Below are 20,314 nucleotides of genomic sequence, written 5' to 3' on the forward strand. Positions count from 1 at the left end.
GGTGAATTCGAATTTCAAGAAAATCGATAACAAAACTGCCTGATGAAATGGCCGCTCTTTGTATGCATATTGTGTAAAAGTATGTAATACGAAGTCTGTGGATCCCGCTAGAGGTCACAATTTTTATCCGATTTTGATGGAACTTAAAATATAGGTTTATGTCCCAAAGATATCAGTCCCTTTCGACCATAACTTTCTGGATTATGGCCCCTGATTGTACTAAAAATTGCTTTCGTTTTTAGTTTGTTCTCTATCCATCTCTTTGCAAATTGTGGGTGTATCTTGCCTGGCAACTGCTGGTTATGTTATGCTGAATTTATACACCACAGCAAATATCACGAAAAATTATTTTCTCCTACAGTGGATGACTGGAATTCCATAGAAGTTCCATGGGTAATATGGAATCTTAGTGTCCATCTAGGGGTTGTGAATAATAATGTTATCCCACACATATTCAACACTGTTTGACTTCATCATGCTTCATGATGTATAACCCCTACTGTATTCTGTTTATTTAAGAATTATGAGCTTGAAAAAAGATATAAAAAAAAAAGTTTTCAATTTAGTAAAATAGGATGATTGATATTGTTATCTAAATGATATTTTTTGTAACATGAGACAGTCTCCAACATTATCAGCTATAAGCAGGGCCCTCACATTGGGGAGGGGGGGTTGGGTGAATGAGGGGGGCATAAGATAGGCCCAGTGGTGGCAAATTATCTAAGTGCATGCCTGAAATATTCAAAGGGGGAATTGACTAGGCTCCTTTGAGGCTGAGATATCAAATCACCGGCCTTCGCTTCCCTTAAGCCAGTATAAACCAGTTCATATTTAAAAAAATATATAGGGTAGAATTATGATTAGGGTTTCTCAATCAAATGGAGAGTTGAAGGGGAAATTTTACATATAAGTTGATTTAATAAATAGTTATTTAGATATAGTGTTAAAAGTATAAAAAAAATGGTATTTTAAAATTTCTTCAATCATAAAAAATCAACTGAGAGGAAGCAGTTACAGTATGCAAGGGGAGTGGGGGCGTCACTGAAACTTTTGCCCTGGGGCGCCGCATAGACTTGTGAGGTTCCTGGCTTTAGGTCTATAATTCGATGAAGAGTATGCGAAATTTTTCCCATAGTATATGTAGCATATGCCCATCTTTATTAGCCTGGTTGGTGCAGAAAGTAGGATGGTATACCTCATTTCAGTTCTAAATATAGGATGTTGCCATGAGGGGTACGGCCATGGATGCCATTTTTCCCAAACGTCAAAAACTCTTTTTTTCTTCATTTGACTTAAAAATCTGTAATTAATATCATTTATTTTGTGGTTTACAGAGCTATGATTGATTTAGCATCATTAGATAGGGAAAAAACACATACACTAGAAACACCTTTAGAAGATGGTGCTGGTATTATTAAACTATTATTAACTATCAGTGGTACAGCTGGTAATGAAACTATCACAGATCTATCTAACTATACACCTAATCCTAAAGAAAGAGAAGAATTACTCAGGCATTATGTAAGTTTGTTATTATTATTCATCTTGTGTTAATCTTCCATGGAATATTCCTATTTGTCGCTTATTTACCATTGTCTATTACTGATTGACATTAGATTGGGAACCTGTAATAAATACATTAAGGCAAGTAGATGTGAGTTTGTGCATCAGACTCTTAAAGGGTTCTATGTACCAATGATTACTAATACTTAATTTTGGGGGCATTGAATTATTCTAAAGACAAACACAGGAAATTTTCTAATAAATATCAAGTTTAAGAGGATCTTTTTTTCAAGGACTGTAAGGTTTTCGGTGTTTATGCTAAGAATATTGCAGGAAGTAAAACGTGGTTAAATAATTATTGTACTTGCTCTAATTAATTATTCAATGTTAATTGTGTTTACAGGGATTAGCAAAGTCTTTCAATGATATAAAAGATGTTGGTTGGCTTCAAGTCAAAGGTATGTATTTATATATGCTGGTTGTTTTATTATTTGATGCTTTAGTCAATTGTTCTTAACAAAATCAGACAAAGATTCATTACAATATACACTTATTCACTGAAAAATTAACTACAGATAAAAAGGGTCATTTATGTAGAAAAAATCTTAGTTGAAGAATCATATATTTCTTATAAAGAAAGATTTTCGTATTGGAACTAATGTGATTTATGTAATTGTATTATGCTCCAGTGGACGTTTTATGCAAATGAATTATTAAGAATGGTTAAACAATAATGATGCATTAAAAAAAATTTCGCAGTGTTTAAAGCAAATGGTTTAAAGGCAGCAGATTTTGGTGGATTGAGTGATCCTTTTTGTGTGTTAGAATTAGTTAACAGTCGACTTCAGACTCAAACAGAATACAAAACATTAAACCCTGATTGGAACAAGGTGTTTACATTGTAAGTAGCAAACCTTCAACTTCGATCTTATTCCACAAGAAAACAAATAAAATATTATATAACCAAAAGGAGAGTGGGCTGAGAATATTATTTATGTTTATTAATCTGTATTTTCACTCTGTGTATATATATCTGGATATAAAGTCTTAAAAAAACCTTATTGTCACACCTCCATACAGCTCGAACTTCTCGAAAGATCTTTTGCATTTGCAACACCATATCTCTGGAATCAATTACCAATTAAAATTAGACAGATCTGTCGAAACATTCAAATCAGCATTGAAAACCCATTTTGGCGAAAACCTCCATACGAAAGCCCACAAACCTTGCCATAAATGAAATCAGTTACATGTATTTTTCTGTGTTTAATATTACTACTTTTATTTCAGTAATGTCAAAGATATTCATTCTATATTAGATATTACTGTATATGATGAAGACAGAGACAAAAAGGTGGAGTTTCTAGGGAAACTGTCAATTCCTCTACTCAAGGTAAGCTAAGTCAAACAATTTATAGTCATCTTTATGTATATAGTCTTTATTTAATCTCATGTATTCCGATTTTCCTCTTTAAAGTAAAAATTTGTCTTATTTTTTTTTTATATTAACCAGAAAACTGAAAATGAATAAAATTGATATTCATACAAGAATGATGTTTAAATAATACAATAATGTCTTCGGGTCTTTTCTATTTCTAAAAAATGTACCATAATATGATTATTATGGATTTATCAATATATTTACATGCAAATGGTGGAAATTTGTAAAGTAAAGTCAAATTTTGTAATTAGTTTAGTATCCCATCCTACATTTTACTGTAGTAAAAGTTGATCATAATACAAAAGTACAACAATAGTTGATCATGATACAAAAGTACAACAATAGTTGATCATGATACAAAAGTGAAGCTAAAAAAATTTTCGAAGTGATTTACTGTATATTATAAAGGTGTACCCTACTTAAAATTTGATAAGAATTATGGCATGTACTTCAAAAGTACTCTTCGCAGGTTTTATAAACAAGCAAACTGCAAGAATATTATTGTCATATCCATAAGATGTGCATTATTCAATCAGTTCACAACTTTTGTAAACCATGACACCGATGTTATATATTGTATCATCATCATCATCTTTATCATAGTATCAGTAATAAAGTTCAATGTTTGAATTTAATGATTTCCAGATAAAACTTGGTGAAAGAAGATGGTATGCTTTAAAAGATAAAAAACTCTTACATAAAACAAAAGGTGCTATAATGTTAGAGATGGATTTTGTCTTTAATCATGTGAGTCTAGTCTTTATTGTCATTTCTTGTGATTTAATTTCTGTAACCTTTCTTGATCATTCATGTTGTTGATTTTAACACTAATGGTTCACCAGTAGTATAAATAATAGAAGGGGCACTTTCAGGGTACAGTTCTCCACAATACACAATAAAAGTTCTGGTCCAAAAAGTATTCAGCATATGTGTTTATTGAAGTTATTTGTATATATTTGTAGGTTAAAGCCGCTATAAGAACTGTAAATCCTAGAGAAGAGAAATATATGCAAGGAGAACAAAAGTTTAAAATATCAGTAAGTTGTATAGAGTTGTCTGTCAGCGTTTGTATAATTGACACAAAAGATAAAGATATTTGTATAGTTTATAGAGATGTTTGTCAGCAATGTCTAGATTACTGTCACAAAAGTTTAAAGTGCACATAAGATGGACAAGGAAAATTTCCGGTAGGTGTAGCCAATGGTTACTATATCCACTTTATGGCAAGTTCACACCAATTTGATTGAAATTAATTCAGCTATCTTCACTCTCAAAGTCGCAATTGAATTAATAGTTTGACTCTAATATCTATTAGAGATATGAATTCATGATGTATTTTGACATTTTATTGTATATATTTTGGTTTTTATTTTTTCAGATAATGAAACGTAATATTGACAGAGTTTCCCAAGTAGCTGCTGGTTTTGTTGAAGGGGGTAAATTTTTACAGAGTTGTTTTGATTGGGAATCAAAACCTAGAAGTATTATTGCATTTATAGTAAGGATTTTTTTACTGCCATTTTTAATCAGACCATGTTTATATTATATAGATTTTTAAACTATTATAGCCAGAAAGACCATCTCTTTATCTAAGTTTTACATAATGGCATCTTTAATTCTTATCTAAAATCTCTTGCTATTAAACTTGCTTCCAAGTTATAGATATATGTATCAAAACAGAATGTTAATCCCCTTTTTCCCCATTGTGTTGTCATGCTTTTTTATATTTATAGTAATTAGTTATTATATGATATTATATTGATGGTAATCATTTATATAATGATCTTTTAGAGGCATTTAGTAACTGGATAGAGCAATAAACTATAACACATACTTATGGAAGAACAATTACTGATTTATTTGGGCGACGTCGCCCAAATAAATCAGTAATTGTTCTTCCATAAGTATGTGTTATAGTTCATTTATATAATGTGTTACAGGTATATTTATGGTAATCAGTTATATGATATATTACAGGTATATTTAGTGGTTGTGTGGATATTTGAACCGTATATGTTACCTATAACTTTATTAATCGTATTTCTAAAGAACCTTATTATTGCTCAAATCCTTGGTGCATTTAAAAACCAACCAATTGAAGATGTAAGTATTAACTCTATGTTGTTGTGATAAGCTTAGATCGGAATGAAAATGCTTTCTTTTCCAGAGGGGTGGGGGGGATAAATCAAAATGAGATGTTTGTCAATTTTATATAGTGTATGAAATCTGTAATGGCAGTGAAAACTTACTCAATAATGGGCTTAACAATTTGAGTGGTAGTTATACACTCAATACACTATATTAATTTTGGAATTTTGAATATTATTCACCATGTCTTGATGTCCGATTGGGTATATTCCCAGTCAGACAATTTTGGGTGTTTGGAAAATAGCGACGGACAAGTCAGGAATATACGGGCGGAATCCCATCCCTAGTTTAATTCATTTTTAAATTGAAGGGTTATGTGATCTAAATCAACTTCTCTAATTCTCTGATATAATAGGTCTATTTGACTATTGGAATGACTATTTATAAGGACATTAACAGATTGTGATCTAGAGTGCTTTCGATCTTTAAAAGTTTTTAACTTCTGATATGGACAATGTATAGATGGTCAGTATTTTTATTACAGGATTATGTAGATGAAGATGATGATGATGACGATGAAACACAAGATAAGGTAAGTGATAGAAATTTATTTATGATTTAATCTATGGCTCAGCAAACTTTCAATATACAGATTATACATTGTAATCGCTTTGCTCTTGAATTAGGATAAGTTTGAATCCATTGACACTTTTTTAACAGACACAAGCTGAAAACAAATGTTTAGCTACACTATCTTGGAATTCAATCTGATCAGATGCTGCTGTAATTTAACAACCATACCAGAAGGGTTATGATGAGGAAGGGTCCTGAATCGAAAGGGTGGGGTGGTTAAAAAGATTTCAGTTCAAAAAACTTGAAGAGAGAGATAGAGGGAGAGGGTTTAACCTCCACTCAACACAAACTAGGTCACTTTTGGTTTAACATATGATTCAGTTGCTCATAGAATCTTTAGCATTGGGAGGAAACCAGAGGACTACTCTTTGTCACTACATGCGGGGTATTGGAACCGTGTCATTTGACTCAGTGACAAATCTTATGATGCAATGCGCACACGTTAACCGCCCTAAACTTGATCATGATGATATGTATTCTGTTGCACTATCTTTATATATAATTAAGATATATTATTATTTCAAAACATTTCTATTTTATTTTTTATTTACCGAATCAGAAAAAGGTAAATTTTGAACATACTGATAACTTTTTCCATATTAAAAAAAATAAATTTTGATTTTTTGTTTGAATATTTGATTTAATATAATTTAAAGTAGCTAAGTCTCTAAGTCAATATCATTCGAAGTCATACACGTTGAAAATACGAATTATTTGTCAATTCAAATCAACATTGATCTTGTGATCTTACCAGGAAAAGACAGGCTTCTGATATCCAATATTTAAGACAGAATAAACATTTTACCATTGGTACACGAATCGTGTACCATAGTGCGTTTTAACGTCATTTGCAACAAGTGACCAGAAAGAACGAGGCTAGACATATTCAACTGGAGAACCTGCTCAATAGACTGGAATAACCAGACGCTAGAAATTGCTATAGGGTTGAGACACAGGCCGTATTTCGCTGGACATAACTGATTTGAAATAGTCAAAACGGAAACAATTGAATGTAAATCAGTTCATATACAATCAGATTACATTATTATATGCGTTGCGACCCATTTGGGTCAATTTCTAGGTCCCAAATATTAGCGATTTAGCTCCTTTAACTTTTGAATTTATAATTTATATTTTTTGCTTTTTTTAATGAAAATCTTTTATCGGTTTTTGTGTTATGTTAATACAAGTATTAAGTGGGTCTTTACATCAGCTATGAATAAAACATAATTGTAGACAAAAAAAAGCACAAATTTTAAACATACATACACAATTTGAGTATTTCCGTTTATGCAGATCTGACATCTTTGAAGTTTTAATATCAAGTAGCTGATTTTCGCCATGTATTTTGGAATACTTAAAAATTGAGTGCCGACATGCTTGCTAGGCCTACTCTATATTATTATAATTATAATGTTCCAGATTAGAATTAGCCCCCTCCCTCTTTCCCAAAACTAGTGAATTTACCAAGCCATGTACCTTAAGTTCAAATAAGTGTCAGTAATCTGTTTCTTGTATAGTCCTGATCAATAGACTCATATTCTGTGGATGATTCCAGTTTCAATAATCATCAGAGGTACTGGATGACCTAGTGTACTCAAATACTAACTGTGCTCACTGTACACTGTATATTTGAGTATATGTATAAATTATAAAATTTTACCTTGTACTTTATTAAGGTTATGGTTGTATTGATAAATGTATCCCTTATTTCTATTTGGGTGATAGTTAATTTGGTTTCTTAATACATGCTCCTATATAAGCTGTATGTAGTGGCTTGTTTTACATTGTTTTTGGACCGGTAGAGGGTCGACCTGAAATATATTCTACCAAATAAAAATGCTTCAAATACAAGCAAAATCAGCAAATAACGAAATATTTTCACTCATAATCTGCATCAAATCGTACACTTTAACTGGCTTTAAAAAAAAAAACAATTCAAGAGAGCATGGGAAGACCCCATTGGTCACCTAAAATTTCTCATGACTTCGGCACTCAATACCGGGTTCCCAAAATTAGTGTAAAATAAAACCCAAATATACTGAATAGAATTTAATTGATCCAAGATTATTATATTATTTTTTATACGCCCAAATTTTCATGTGGATGTATATTGTCATTGCCTCTGTTCGTCCGTACGTCCACAATTTGTGGACACTCTACAGGTCACAATTATTATTCGAAACTTAAAATATAGGTCTATCTCCCAAAGATCTCTGTTCCTTTAGATATTGGCATAAATCGGACCATAACTTCATGGATTATGCCCCCTGATTGTATGAAAAACCATGTTTTTAGCTTGTGGACACTCTACAGGTCACAATTTTCATCTGATTTGAAAAAACGTTCGAATATATCACCATCACATCGTAACGTTGGTTGAGTTCAAAGTTTGTGAAAATCAGACCAAAACTGCCCTACAAAATGGCCGCCCCTTGTAGGTTAATAGTGTAAATATATGGTATATCAAGGTTGTGGACCTTCTAGAGGACTCAATTTAGATCCGATTTTCATAAAGCTTCATATATAACTTTATATCACAAAGATCTTGGTTTCTTTTGATACTCGTGCATATCGGATCGTAACTTCCTGAATTATGGCCCTTGATTGTATGAAAAATCTCTTTTTGTTTAGCTTCTTCTCTATCCATCTCTTGCAAAACGTGGGCACATCTGCCGGGCAGCCGCTGGTTTTTGTTGATAAGGGAATTGTGGTGTTGACTGCCAGGCAGTTGATTTTCAGGTTCTTCTAAATAAGCAATATGTAAAAGTTTGATAAAGGAGAGAGCAATATGTAAAAGTTTGATAAAGGAGAGAGCAATACACATAGTTTACTGCATTTTGTGAGACTTGTAAATTACATTGTATACCATTATGTTATTTTATGTCACATTTAATTCCATTTTGTTAAAATACATTATGTAAGATTTAGATTAAGAGCTAGCCATTCTTGCTATAATAGTTCGAAAATAGATAATGTAAAATGAAAAATTTGAAAATTTCATTCAAATTACTCTATTGCGAGCGAAGATATTAAACGTTGAAGGTTTGACAAGACGTGTGCAACAATAATTTCAACCACCGTAATGGTTGTTCGAAGCTAAGTCTCGCTCCATCATTTTTAGCTTAAATCCAAATCTCGCTGAACTGTTCTAATCTATTTAATATCGGAGAAATCCGATGCCATCGAGAGTTAATTATGGCCTGGATAAGTTAATTAATGTCAAATTAATAATTTAGAAAACATTTCAGGCCTAAAGAAAGACCTGCAATAGGCAGATTTAGCTCTTGCATAATGTATGTTTAATGAGAATTACCAATATTACATGTATGATGATCAGTTTATCTGTAAAACTATAAAAATTACCACTAAATACTACAAGTGTTAAATGTCTTATTTGGTTTATTTATCAATGTTTCTTCACCTTAACAAAAATTCTAAATTTCTGAAAAGGTGAAATTATGATCAAATATATTTCCTAAAGAATAGAGAAAATTTAAATGTAAGTGATTTGTAGGATGTTTTGAGAAATGAAATTTGGCCTCTTTGGTTTCATTCTGTCAATTTCGACATATATATTTTTAAAAAAACAAAACAAAACAATTTATATGGAATACTATCACTGGTTTGTCAGTGTTGTATGTGTTACAATTCTGTGATTGATTTACGTATAAATTTGTGCTCAATTGCTAAATACCACTCAAGGATTTCTGACATATATATGGCCATGTTACCCTTAATTGATGCCTCCAATTGCAAAACTTGACCATAATTCAGATTTTGTAGTCCGTAGGGCAAAAGAGTTGATTTTTTTAAGCTAATTGATTTTATATTGTATACATGAAGTAATATATGTATTATTGTGTTTTATGTTATTAGCCCACTGAAAGCAAGGTATTTTTTGGTGATGGTGTCTATAATCTAAAAGACTGTTATGTCTTGTTTTAGTTTTAATTTAGCACAGTTTTTACACGCCCACATTTTCTTGTGGATGTATTATGCTGTCGCCCCTGTCCGTCCATCCGTCCACAATTGTTTGTGGATTCTCTACAGGTCACAATTCTTATCCGATTTTGACGAAACTTGAAATATAGTTTTATCTCCAAAAGATCTTGGCTGCTTTTGATATTGGCATGTATCGGTTCAAAACTTGATGGATAATGGCACCTGATTGTACGAAAAATCATGTTTTAGCTTGTGGACCCTATAGAGGTCACAATTATTATCCAATTTTGTTGAAACCTGAAATGTAAGTTTATAACCCAAAGATCTTGGTTCCTTTCGATATTCGCACATATCGGACCATAACTTCCTGAATTATGGCCCCTGATTGTACGAAAAATCGCATTTTTAGATTGTGGACCCTATAGAGGTCATAATTTTTATCCGATTTAAAAAAACGTATTATTATATCACCCTTACAAACTAAGGATGGCTGAGTTCGAATTTCGTGAAAATCGGCCCAAAATTGACAAGACAAAATGGCCGCCGTTCGTTCTCAAATAGCGTAAAATATGGTATATCAAGGTTGTGGACCCTATAGAGGTTACAATTTTTATCCGAATTTGTTGAAACTTGAAATGTAAGTTTATAACCCAAAGATCTCGGTTCCTTTTGGTATTAGCGCATATCGGACCGTAACTTCCTGAATTATGGCCCCTGACTGTACTAAAAATCGCGGTTTTAGCTTGTGGACTCTATAGAGGTCATAATTTTTATCTGATTTAAAAAAACGTATTATTATATCACCGTTACACCCTAAGGACGGCAGAGTTCGAATTTCGTGAAAATCGGCTTAAAACTGACAGACAAAATGGCCGCCCTTCGTTCTCAAATAGCCTAAAAATATGGTATATCAAGGTTGTGGACCCTATAGAGGTCACAATTTTTATTTGTAAGTTTATAACACAAAGATCTCGGTTCCTTTCGATATTTGCGCATATCGAATTGTAATTTCTTGAATTATGGCCCTTGATTGTAGGAAAAATCACTTTCTTTTTAGCTTGTTCTCTATCCATCTCTCGAAAATGTGGGCGTATCCTGCCTGGCAGCCGCTGGTTAATGTTTGCACCTAATACAAATTTGTGTTTCTTATACATGTAGTTAGAAAAACAAGTTTTTAAATGGATTAACATACCTTTTCTGAACAGTGACTATCCCTACCTTGTCAGCTTTGGCCTTAGTCATAAATCCTGATACTGAAAGAATTCATAGCTATTACGGTACGTAGATTAGAGAGTGAAGAGAAAATTAATACTAATGTAAATGTTATCGGAGAACATTAAATTCTGTTTTGTATGTGTAAATTGTTTCCATGCTCTTACTTGTGTTTTGAGTATTCATCAAGAATTTAAATACTAATTAACAAAAATCTGTGTATATTTTTGAAAGCATTTAAGAAAAGAAATAACAAATGGTTAAATACTTCAGTCCCTGATTTCATGTTAATTAAAGCTGGCAATATTTTGACCATATAGCTTGGTTCTACTTAACTCTGCCCAATTAAGTCTGTTTGTGTTTCTCACTCTCTTTGACAATTAAGTTGTAAGACTGTTCCAATTGTTGATAGTAGTGTTCCTTTGTTATTGTAAGACTGATATACGGTCATAGAGAAAAATATTATTGGAAGCTATCATAATTCTGTCTTATACTTTACTAGGTGGTTTTTAATTGGTTATTGATTTGATTAGTCTCATATTTAATGGTGGACTTGCTTTGCTTTTAATTTCAGACCACACCAATTTGATTTTTAGTTTATTGAAATTCCCAGACATGGTTTTGATTTTTGTGAAGATTTACTTAATTTCTGTGGGTTTTTTATACGATAATTAGCTGAAATTGACAAACAGTACTTTAAAATTTGTATCTGATTGCCCTTTTTCCCCAAAATTTCATCAATATGATTCTCACCTTACAATTAATGTTTATTGTACTAATATGAGACATTTTTCATTAATTATAAACAAACCACTTAATACTATTCTATAACAACTGATCATGAACCAACATGGCTTCTATATGAGTGCACTAATCTGTACAGGCCATTGAGTTTTATTAATTACTTAGCACTGGTCAGTTGTAGCCATGAGTTACCAGTTTTGGGAAATATCTTAGTTTTGGTCCTGTGATCTTCCAGTCAAATTTTAACGCCAGCAGTCTTGTCTGGCATATATTGCCGACTTGGAACCCATAATTTCAAGGAAACCGAAAACAAATCTAAGGAGATCTAAAATTATGCTTTACCCCAGAAACCAATAGCAAACAAAAACAATACATTTGATCATTCTAAATTTGAGGATGGGTGGCCACCTGATGAAGTAGATTTTGAAAAGAACATTTAGGAAGACTATCCAACTTCTTTGTTGAAAAATTCAAATTAAGTGGGTAGGCTATTCTGTGCCTAAGATATTTCAAAAGTTCAGTGGGTATTACTGATTTACCAAGCTTCATCACAAGCCACCTGCCATGACTGTTGATAAACTAGAAAATAGATTTAGCACAACGTACATTACAACATCTTGATCAATGATTATTCTTAAAACTTGGGTTTGTTTTGTTTTTTAAATACATAAAGGTGAACTCAACACTTGCTCCTCCCGGTGTACCCTTTTAAGTTCAGAAGGTTAATTTCTTATTTAAAAATAGTTTCACCATCTTGCTAATTTTTTTTTTATTTATTTTTTTTTTTAACTCAAAATCCTAAAGAACTAAATGTCAGATTGGTGTGGCCTTATTTAATATACATTCTAAATAACTGTTTCATGTATATTCACTATCTACATGTAGTACTATATATATAAAAAACTATGTGCTTCAGGCTTTTGAAAAGAACAGAAAAGAAGATTGCAAAGAATATTTATTTATGGAACTGTTGGATGTGTTTTTCAATATAAAAATGATGGCTATTCACAACTCGAGCAAGAGAAAAACATTCTTTTATGTCACTTTGAATACAGTGAAATAAGAATTATGCAAAATAAAGTAAAGATCTAATGTTAATTAGATTGGCCTAATGTTTTATAACAACTACATTCTCATATTTATGATTGATTTTTAGGAAGAGAAGAAAAGTTTTAAAGAGAAATTGCAAGCTATACAAGAAGTATGTCTACAAGTTCAACAAGGAATGGATATGGTGGCTTCCATGGGTGAAAGAGTTAAGAAGTAAGTTCTAAAAAGCTTATCCTAGGTCGACTATCCATGGTTTATATTGTGTCATATTAACCCTCCATTATCATGTATGTTTAAATGATATAAATGTGGGATTTTAAGTCATCTGATATGAATGTATATAAACTGATTTACATTCAATCGTTTCCATTTTTACTTTAATTTCAAATCAGTTATTTTTGGCAAAATACGCGATAAGTCTCAATCGAATGGCAATCTCTAGCATCTGGTTATTCCATTCTACATTGGTAGTATTTATTACGCATGCTCTCCAGATACGAATATGGTGTCACCGTTTGACATGACTTGTGGAATATGTCGAGCCTCGTTCTTCGAGTCCCTTGTTACAAATGGCACTGAAATGCATTCTGGTAAACGATTTGTGTATCAATGGTGAAATGTTTATTTTGTCTTAAATATTGGATATCAGAAGCCCATCTTTTGCCGGTGAGATCAAAACATCAATGTTGATTTTAATTGACAAATAATTGGTGTTTTTAAATGTCAAAGACTGTTGATGATATTGAATTGAAGATGTAGCTACTTTAAGTGCTTCAATCTGATGTGTATTTTCCCTCACTGATAAAGTATTGGGTGGGCAATCACGGCTAACTTAGTTTATTTTACTGTTATTGGCTGAGATTGTAAAAGCTTTTCCACTTGTTGGTTATTTTTCGTAATAAATCAATTTGTTTTTACAGTACGTTTAACTGGACTGTACCCTGGTTATCAGCATTAGCTGTTGTTGTATTAATGGTTGGTGGTTTGGTTCTATATTATATACCAATTAGATTTCTTTTAATAGCATGGGGTGAGTTCTAAATCATAACTGTTGAATCCAGTATATTTTCAACAATTATTAAACAATCCAATATCTATGAAACATCTGAAGCACACATGAATAGTAATCATCAGTATAAAATTCTTCTGCTATCTATTTTGTTAATGATGTATGAATAAAGTAATTATCTTTTCATTCCCTTAGATAGGGATCAGAACAAAGCTCAAATTGTTGTATGTATAGCCATATCAACTTAAATGTGTAATATTTTTTTTATAAACATCTTATGCAACAATTCCTGGCTTTCGTAGATAATGATGTCATGTTAATCCCATAGGTCGCAGTTTAAACTATTGAGAGATCAGTTTTATTATTTGGCAGAGAATAATCAAGGTTGTTTAATTGCTTCGTCTTATAGAAAAAGAACAGATTCTGTGTTCTGAAAAATGTATCACATATATGCTTTACAATTAATTTATTATAGGTATTAATAAGTTTACAAAGAAACTAAGAAAACCTGATGCAATACCTAACAATGAGTTATTAGATTTCTTGTCACGTGTTCCATCTGATAGTGAATTGGTAAGATGATAATTCAAATTAATTTTAGCGGGATTTCCTGTTGCCTATATGGTCAGTTTCCTCATAAAAATTAATAATAAAAAAAATATTTATTTTCAAATTCCTATTATTTAGACTAGAGCACTATATTTGCATGGTTATTTGTAATTATTCATACTTAGTACTGAATACTTTTCATTTCAGATTCAATATAGAGATTTGCGACCAGACATGTCGGCTATCCAAGTTTCAAAGAAAAAGCGAGCATAGAGGAAATCTGTACTTTATTGTTCATATTGACTTTAATTGGTATGTGAGTGGAGTTCTGATGGAGATATGAATTTCAAGCATACAGTGAATTGTTGTCTGTGATATGAAGGACCAGACAGAGAAAGCTTCATTCCATACGGAGGAGATAGATTTGTTTGATAAATATAAGTGGTCATTATTTTTGGCTGTTTTGTTTAGTGCCTTTATAATACTCTGACTAAATGTCTGTTCTTTGATTTTATAATACAGTTTATGTTTAAACCATCTTTTATCTCAGTTATATTATTTTTCACTCATAGTCGTTCAAATTAATCTGATTCTCATGGAAAGTTAAATGTGTTCAAATTTTAAATCCGAAGATAAGATTAGTTATTGCATTTGTCTTTTCATCATTTATTGTACAATATTGACAAATGCTTTTAGCCGATTAAAAGGAATCAAATTTAATCATTCATTTGTACAATTCAGCATGAGAACAGTATTATTTTGAAATGGCCATTTAAGTTTTGATAACATCATTTTTAGCTATTCGTAGTAAATATTTTTTTTTGTTTATAAATATATATTTGAAATATCTGCATCTTGAAATATATAATATAGGGTAGCTAGAGGCGTTTGAGCAATTATTTTATAATAGACAATATAATCAATATATATTGTATGACTCTACACATACAGTGATCAAAGTCAATCTGATGCCGATTCAAGTCTATCCAAAATGAAAACAAATCCAAATGAAATTCCAATAGAATGTACAAGTAACATTGTGTTCTTGTACATCATACAAGGTTAAAAATCTTATAGATACACCAGTACTCTCTAATAGAAAAATGCAGATATTTCCTACATTCAATCCTTTTTTTAAATTCGATTTCGCAGAAAAAGGATTAAAACTGTGCTAGGATAAACTGTTCATTCGTAATTTTTTAAGGTTTTCTGCTGATTTATTGATTGAACCTATTGTGTTTGTAACTTCTGGTGTCACTTGTCCATGATTCCTGCGTTAAATCAGACAACTATTTGTGTTTAAATATCAATAAAAGTGTGATTCATTAATTGTTCTGAGGAAGACTTGTCATTGTATACTATATGTGTTTCCTCCGTGTACTATCATTGTCAAGCTAATACCAAACTTCCATTAAATGATTTCAGAAATCCATTTTGAAACAATTGTTTAATTCAATATATATAATTAAGCGATGTATATTTTGCTCAAATTTTCATAGAGTGAGAATGTGCAATATCCATGTAAATATTTATTGAAACCATTTAGCCTTTTAAGATATTTTATACCATCAGCAGTTGTAGCATTTTCATATAGAAGAAATTGTTCATTGTTTTGTTTTTTTTAAATGATAGCTTTTGTAACATTGTGACCAAAATAGATTTGTTTGGTATTCATTTCAATTATGATGCAGTAAATGGATAAATCACAACAGTAAAATAGAATTTTCACTGTGAATCTTGATGTGACTGCTGAAAGGCTAGAATATACATTGTCATAGGCTAGAGTTACACTTTTGCTAAGTATCTGTCAAATGTGGTATCATGAATTTTAAGGCTTTTTTATCGACTTGCCAAATCGATTTGAATTTAGTGGAGATTTCATGTGACAGTATAGTCGATTTCAAAGTACTTTGGCAAGTTCGTTAAATGCTCCGATTAGCTGTAAACAATTGTTGTGGCTGGACACAGTTGAAAAAAACATGTGATCACCCGATCAAATTGTCAAATCGCACCCTGAAGTGATTTCGCTTCGGAAATCGGTGTTGATAAATTTGTTGATTAGGGTAACCAATTTGAATTAGATGGACGTTAGAGATGAAAATCTGATTGAATGCAAATCACTTTGGCTAATCAGTGGTCGATAAAAACGCCTTTAATTTATACCAAAGGGCTTGGTATTTTCAGGTGACCATAACATCAGTGTTTTAGTGAAGCCCTATTATAGTGTTCACGGCAGAAACTTCCAGTAGGTCCACAGAGAATTTTCCATCAGAAAGACAGAAATTTGCACATTACCTACATTAATTTTTTTAGTCCGTTGGTTAGAAGGGGCGTACTCCACCCCTCTGGCACAGCCACTCTCTGATACATTTAAAGTGTTTGTAATATTTACATTTATCTACTGTGATTATTATCATATCATTTTATACTCTTTGTACAATTGTAAAAATAATCTCATTTTTATCATTATTTTTATACTTTTGGCATGTGTTGTCATATGATGGTCATTGCCAGTCTATCCTGTATTTATCACATCAATAATAATTGTAACATTCCTGTCTAATATTAAGTGTATTTCTTTATCTGTATTTACATACATATTATTTCATTTTCATTTACAATTATATTATTTGGTAAATTTTCATCTTGTTAAGTTTATTTATTGGACATTTCATTTATAATTATATTATTTGGTAAATTTTCACCTTGTTAAGTTTATTTATTGGACATTCAGTATTTTCTGTAACTTTGTTTATATAAATTTAGCAATATTGACATGTCTTATTGTTATAATTTATTCAGTATTTTGTTCTTAGAAATACCTAGTAAATGCAACGTAGGAATCTATAATAATATAGAACTGTAACAACAAATTAATGTCTTTAAATTACTGGGTTTGTGCCCTTTGGGTAATATATAGCATAATTATTATTGGATTTTTTTTTTACAAGAATATATTTTACAGTTTGGTGAGCACCTTTTATATTTTTTACTTTAAATTTTGACACCAGTTTAATGGTTATGGTGAAAATAACATTTTAAATTCATTTAGAAATTTTTTTAACAGTTTTGCTTTTGTCTTTTATTCAAATAGAATTTTTAATTAAGTCTCAAGAAATGTTTGTTTCCATTCCAAAATCCAAATGTTTACATTTAAATGCTGACTATTGTGTGTTAATTTGATAGTTAAGCCTTTTATTTACCGTAAGAATTACATACATATTAGAGTATAATATTTTAAGTGGTTTTAAACATAACATTTGTTATTTGATTTCTATCGGAAATCAAATATTGTTAATTATTTGTTAAAATTTCATGAAATAAAACTGAAAACATTTAAAGTGTGTTGAGATGTATGCTATTAAATGATTATTACAGCCCAGAGTTGCTGGAAAATTATATGGATGATTATGAAATATAGAATACCAAATGGGTCAAATTTGATCATTTTTACTGTATAATATTCCATTCAAGAAAATTTCAGAAATTTGTTGATATTTTGCAAAATTTATATTCTTATTTTTGATACATATTAAACTTAAGAAATTTTTCTGTAGATATTTTTAATCAGCAATTTTGCAGCATACTATCTTAAATTAGTAAAAAATTACCATCAATTTCATAAAGAGATATTTAAGAGGAAAATGCTGATTCAGATGTGAAAAATATCAAGATTAGACAAGTAATGTTGGATTTGAAAAGAATGACATATTTAAAATGATCAAATTTGATCCGTATGTTCTTACATAATGAATAATATTATATATTTTTCCTTTGCATGATAAACAATATTGTGGAACGTTAGCTGGGTCAGTACTATCATTGTGTAAATAGGAAGAAAGTTCCCTTGCTAATAATTCCATATAAACTGTCTTTGTATACCACAGTCGTTTCCAAACTTTTGTTGGTTACAACCCCATTCCAGAAACCAGCAACGTGATGGACCAGCCATCTCCCTTCACAACAAGTGACTACTTTAAATTAAAGAGAAATGTTACGTCCAAGGTCCATGACAATGCAGCATAAAATGAATAATTCAAGCGGTATCCCCTAAAACTAGTTTCACTTTCCAGATCAAAATGTTGTAATGAAAGACTGAGGAAAGAAATTGTGGACGCAAGAGGAAACCTGATTAGCAACATAGCATTTTTTCAAGTTTTAGAGTTGTCCGTAACGACCCAAGGAAAAGTGCTAGGTGACCCCAGCTTGTGTTCGACCCAGATAGAGGTTGGGAATTCAGGGTATACCATAACAGTAGTTTTGTGGAACCATTGCAGTATAAAGGGGGAAAGATTTTGTAACTACAGTAGCTGCCGCAGGAAGACTCAAATCAAGTGACCGTGGGTAAGGTCCTGAGTAAACCAGCCGGAGGATTTGTAACCTGTTTTGGTGTTTAAAATCTATCCCTAACTATCAGTATAGAAGCATCCTTTTTATTCCGTGATCAACAAAAATTTAGGCATCTTCACGGACCGGCTGATAAATAAGCACAATACAATTTTGGCCCCTGACCATAAATGCATTTGGTCAGCTTCAAAACTTTGATCACATCCATTTAAATTGTTTCAGTTCATCAGTGCCATTTAGTAATTGAACTGGAAATACACAGTACAAAATTCTATGGAATCAGATTACATGACATTTCGACCAAGTTTGTCTAGCCTATTCAAGCAATAGTCCTATAATTTACTCTGATTAAAGTCCAAACCAAGGTTATCTTGGCTGGATAATACAGCCAATTGCAATGACAGTCAAAATAAATAGGTTCATAATGATTTAGAGAAACTATTTTAAACAAGCCAGCAGTGAGGCTGATGTCCCCTGCCGAAATCCCAAAATAAATAGATGACACATTAATTAATCGCACATTTATTTTTTTCAAAAGTATCGAGTAATCAAACTATACACTACGTTTCATCACTCTCTATCAAGATTATCTTGTCTCAGAGCATCAACCAATGAAATTGATCAGCTCTCCTTAGCTTCAGCTCGAAATGTTAATCATTGCACTCAGTCAAGACATTCACCTAATGAACATTTACATCAAGTTTAAACATTCTATCTCATTTAAAAGCAGAGTTGTTATGTTCCAAAGTCTTGACCAGTCAAATTGCTTATCGCTCCTTAGCCTAAGCAGAAAATTCTCGCCATTGAACTTAGTCACGGTAATGATATAATGAAACTATATTCGGAGTTTCATCGCTCTCACATCATTATCGTGCCCCAAAGCAGACAATGTTCATCATCGAACTTCATCAAGGCATTCACTTAATGAACGCCTACACCAAGTTTGAACATTTTGCTCACTTAGAAGGAGAGTTACTGTGTTCCAAAGTCTCAGCCAATCAAATTGCTTATCGCTCTGCTTACCCTCAGCAGAAAATGCTCATTATCGAACTTAGTCAAGGTATTGATATAATGAAGCTATACACCAAGTTTAATCACTCTCACTTAATTAGAACTAAAGTTATTGTGTCACAAAGCATCAACCAATCAAATTGCTGATCTCTGCTTACCCTAAGCAGCAAATGCTCATTTTCGAACTCTATCAAGACATTGACCCAATAAACACCTTCACCAAGTTTGAACATTTTAGCTCAATTAGAAAGAGAGTTATTGTGTCCCAAAAAGTGTGACGGACGGACAGAAAGATGGACGGACGGACGCACCGACAGACAGACCCATTTTAATAGTCCCCTGCTTTCTTCGAAAGGCGGGGGACAATAAATTACTAACTTGATAAAAGAAATGAAATGGGATTTAACGTCCTACTGTTCTGCTCCGAACTGGGCAAATGAAGACGGGCATACGCCATACAGTGTGTTGTGAGGGAAATTTTGCCCGGACAGCGGCACTACGGCCTACTCTTATATCGAATTCCAACTGTCAAGGAATCTTTTATGTGCACGTCAATGTGTACACGGGACCTCGTTTTTTTTGTCCCATCCAAAGGACTAGGCAGCTGTCCTTGTCAGGCCCTCTGTTCTGCACCACTGACAAGGGGAAACCACATCGGGAAATCCTGAGGAACATTCATGGCCAACATTAGGACCTCCAGAATTTCAAACCAGCGCCTTACGCACTGAGCCATCATGGCTCCTGACAATCAGTCAATCAAAATCAACATTTCTGATACGGAA

General features: G+C 32.0%; 1 protein-coding gene across 6 annotated transcripts in view; it reads left to right on the forward strand.

Annotated features, from left to right (window-relative positions):
- The window catches only part of LOC126818875 (multiple C2 and transmembrane domain-containing protein 1), a 111,844-nt gene extending 94,226 nt beyond the window's left edge, over positions 1 to 17,618 (forward strand). For 4 of the 6 annotated variants that reach the window (XM_050546503.2, XM_050546505.2, XM_050546504.2 and 1 more), the window contains 14 exons: positions 1,335 to 1,521; positions 1,907 to 1,961; positions 2,263 to 2,404; positions 2,794 to 2,896; positions 3,590 to 3,691; positions 3,907 to 3,981; positions 4,323 to 4,442; positions 4,922 to 5,047; positions 5,577 to 5,624; positions 9,545 to 9,559; positions 12,723 to 12,829; positions 13,537 to 13,646; positions 14,101 to 14,198; positions 14,382 to 17,617. In XM_050546503.2, the coding sequence (XP_050402460.1) occupies positions 1,335 to 1,521; positions 1,907 to 1,961; positions 2,263 to 2,404; positions 2,794 to 2,896; positions 3,590 to 3,691; positions 3,907 to 3,981; positions 4,323 to 4,442; positions 4,922 to 5,047; positions 5,577 to 5,624; positions 9,545 to 9,559; positions 12,723 to 12,829; positions 13,537 to 13,646; positions 14,101 to 14,198; positions 14,382 to 14,447 (1,354 nt within the window). In that variant the 3' untranslated portion in view covers positions 14,448 to 17,617. Of the gene's footprint in view, positions 1 to 1,334; positions 1,522 to 1,906; positions 1,962 to 2,262; positions 2,405 to 2,793; positions 2,897 to 3,589; positions 3,692 to 3,906; positions 3,982 to 4,322; positions 4,443 to 4,921; positions 5,048 to 5,576; positions 5,625 to 9,544; positions 9,560 to 12,722; positions 12,830 to 13,536; positions 13,647 to 14,100; positions 14,199 to 14,381 lie in introns of all 6 variants that reach the window. The other 2 variants (XM_050546506.2, XM_050546502.2) reach the window with 2 other exon arrangements.
- The last annotated feature ends 2,696 nt before the right edge of the window (positions 17,619 to 20,314 follow it).

This window comes from Patella vulgata, chromosome 4, assembly GCF_932274485.2.
Source record: "Patella vulgata chromosome 4, xgPatVulg1.2, whole genome shotgun sequence".
Lineage (NCBI taxonomy): Eukaryota > Metazoa > Mollusca > Gastropoda > Patellidae > Patella > Patella vulgata.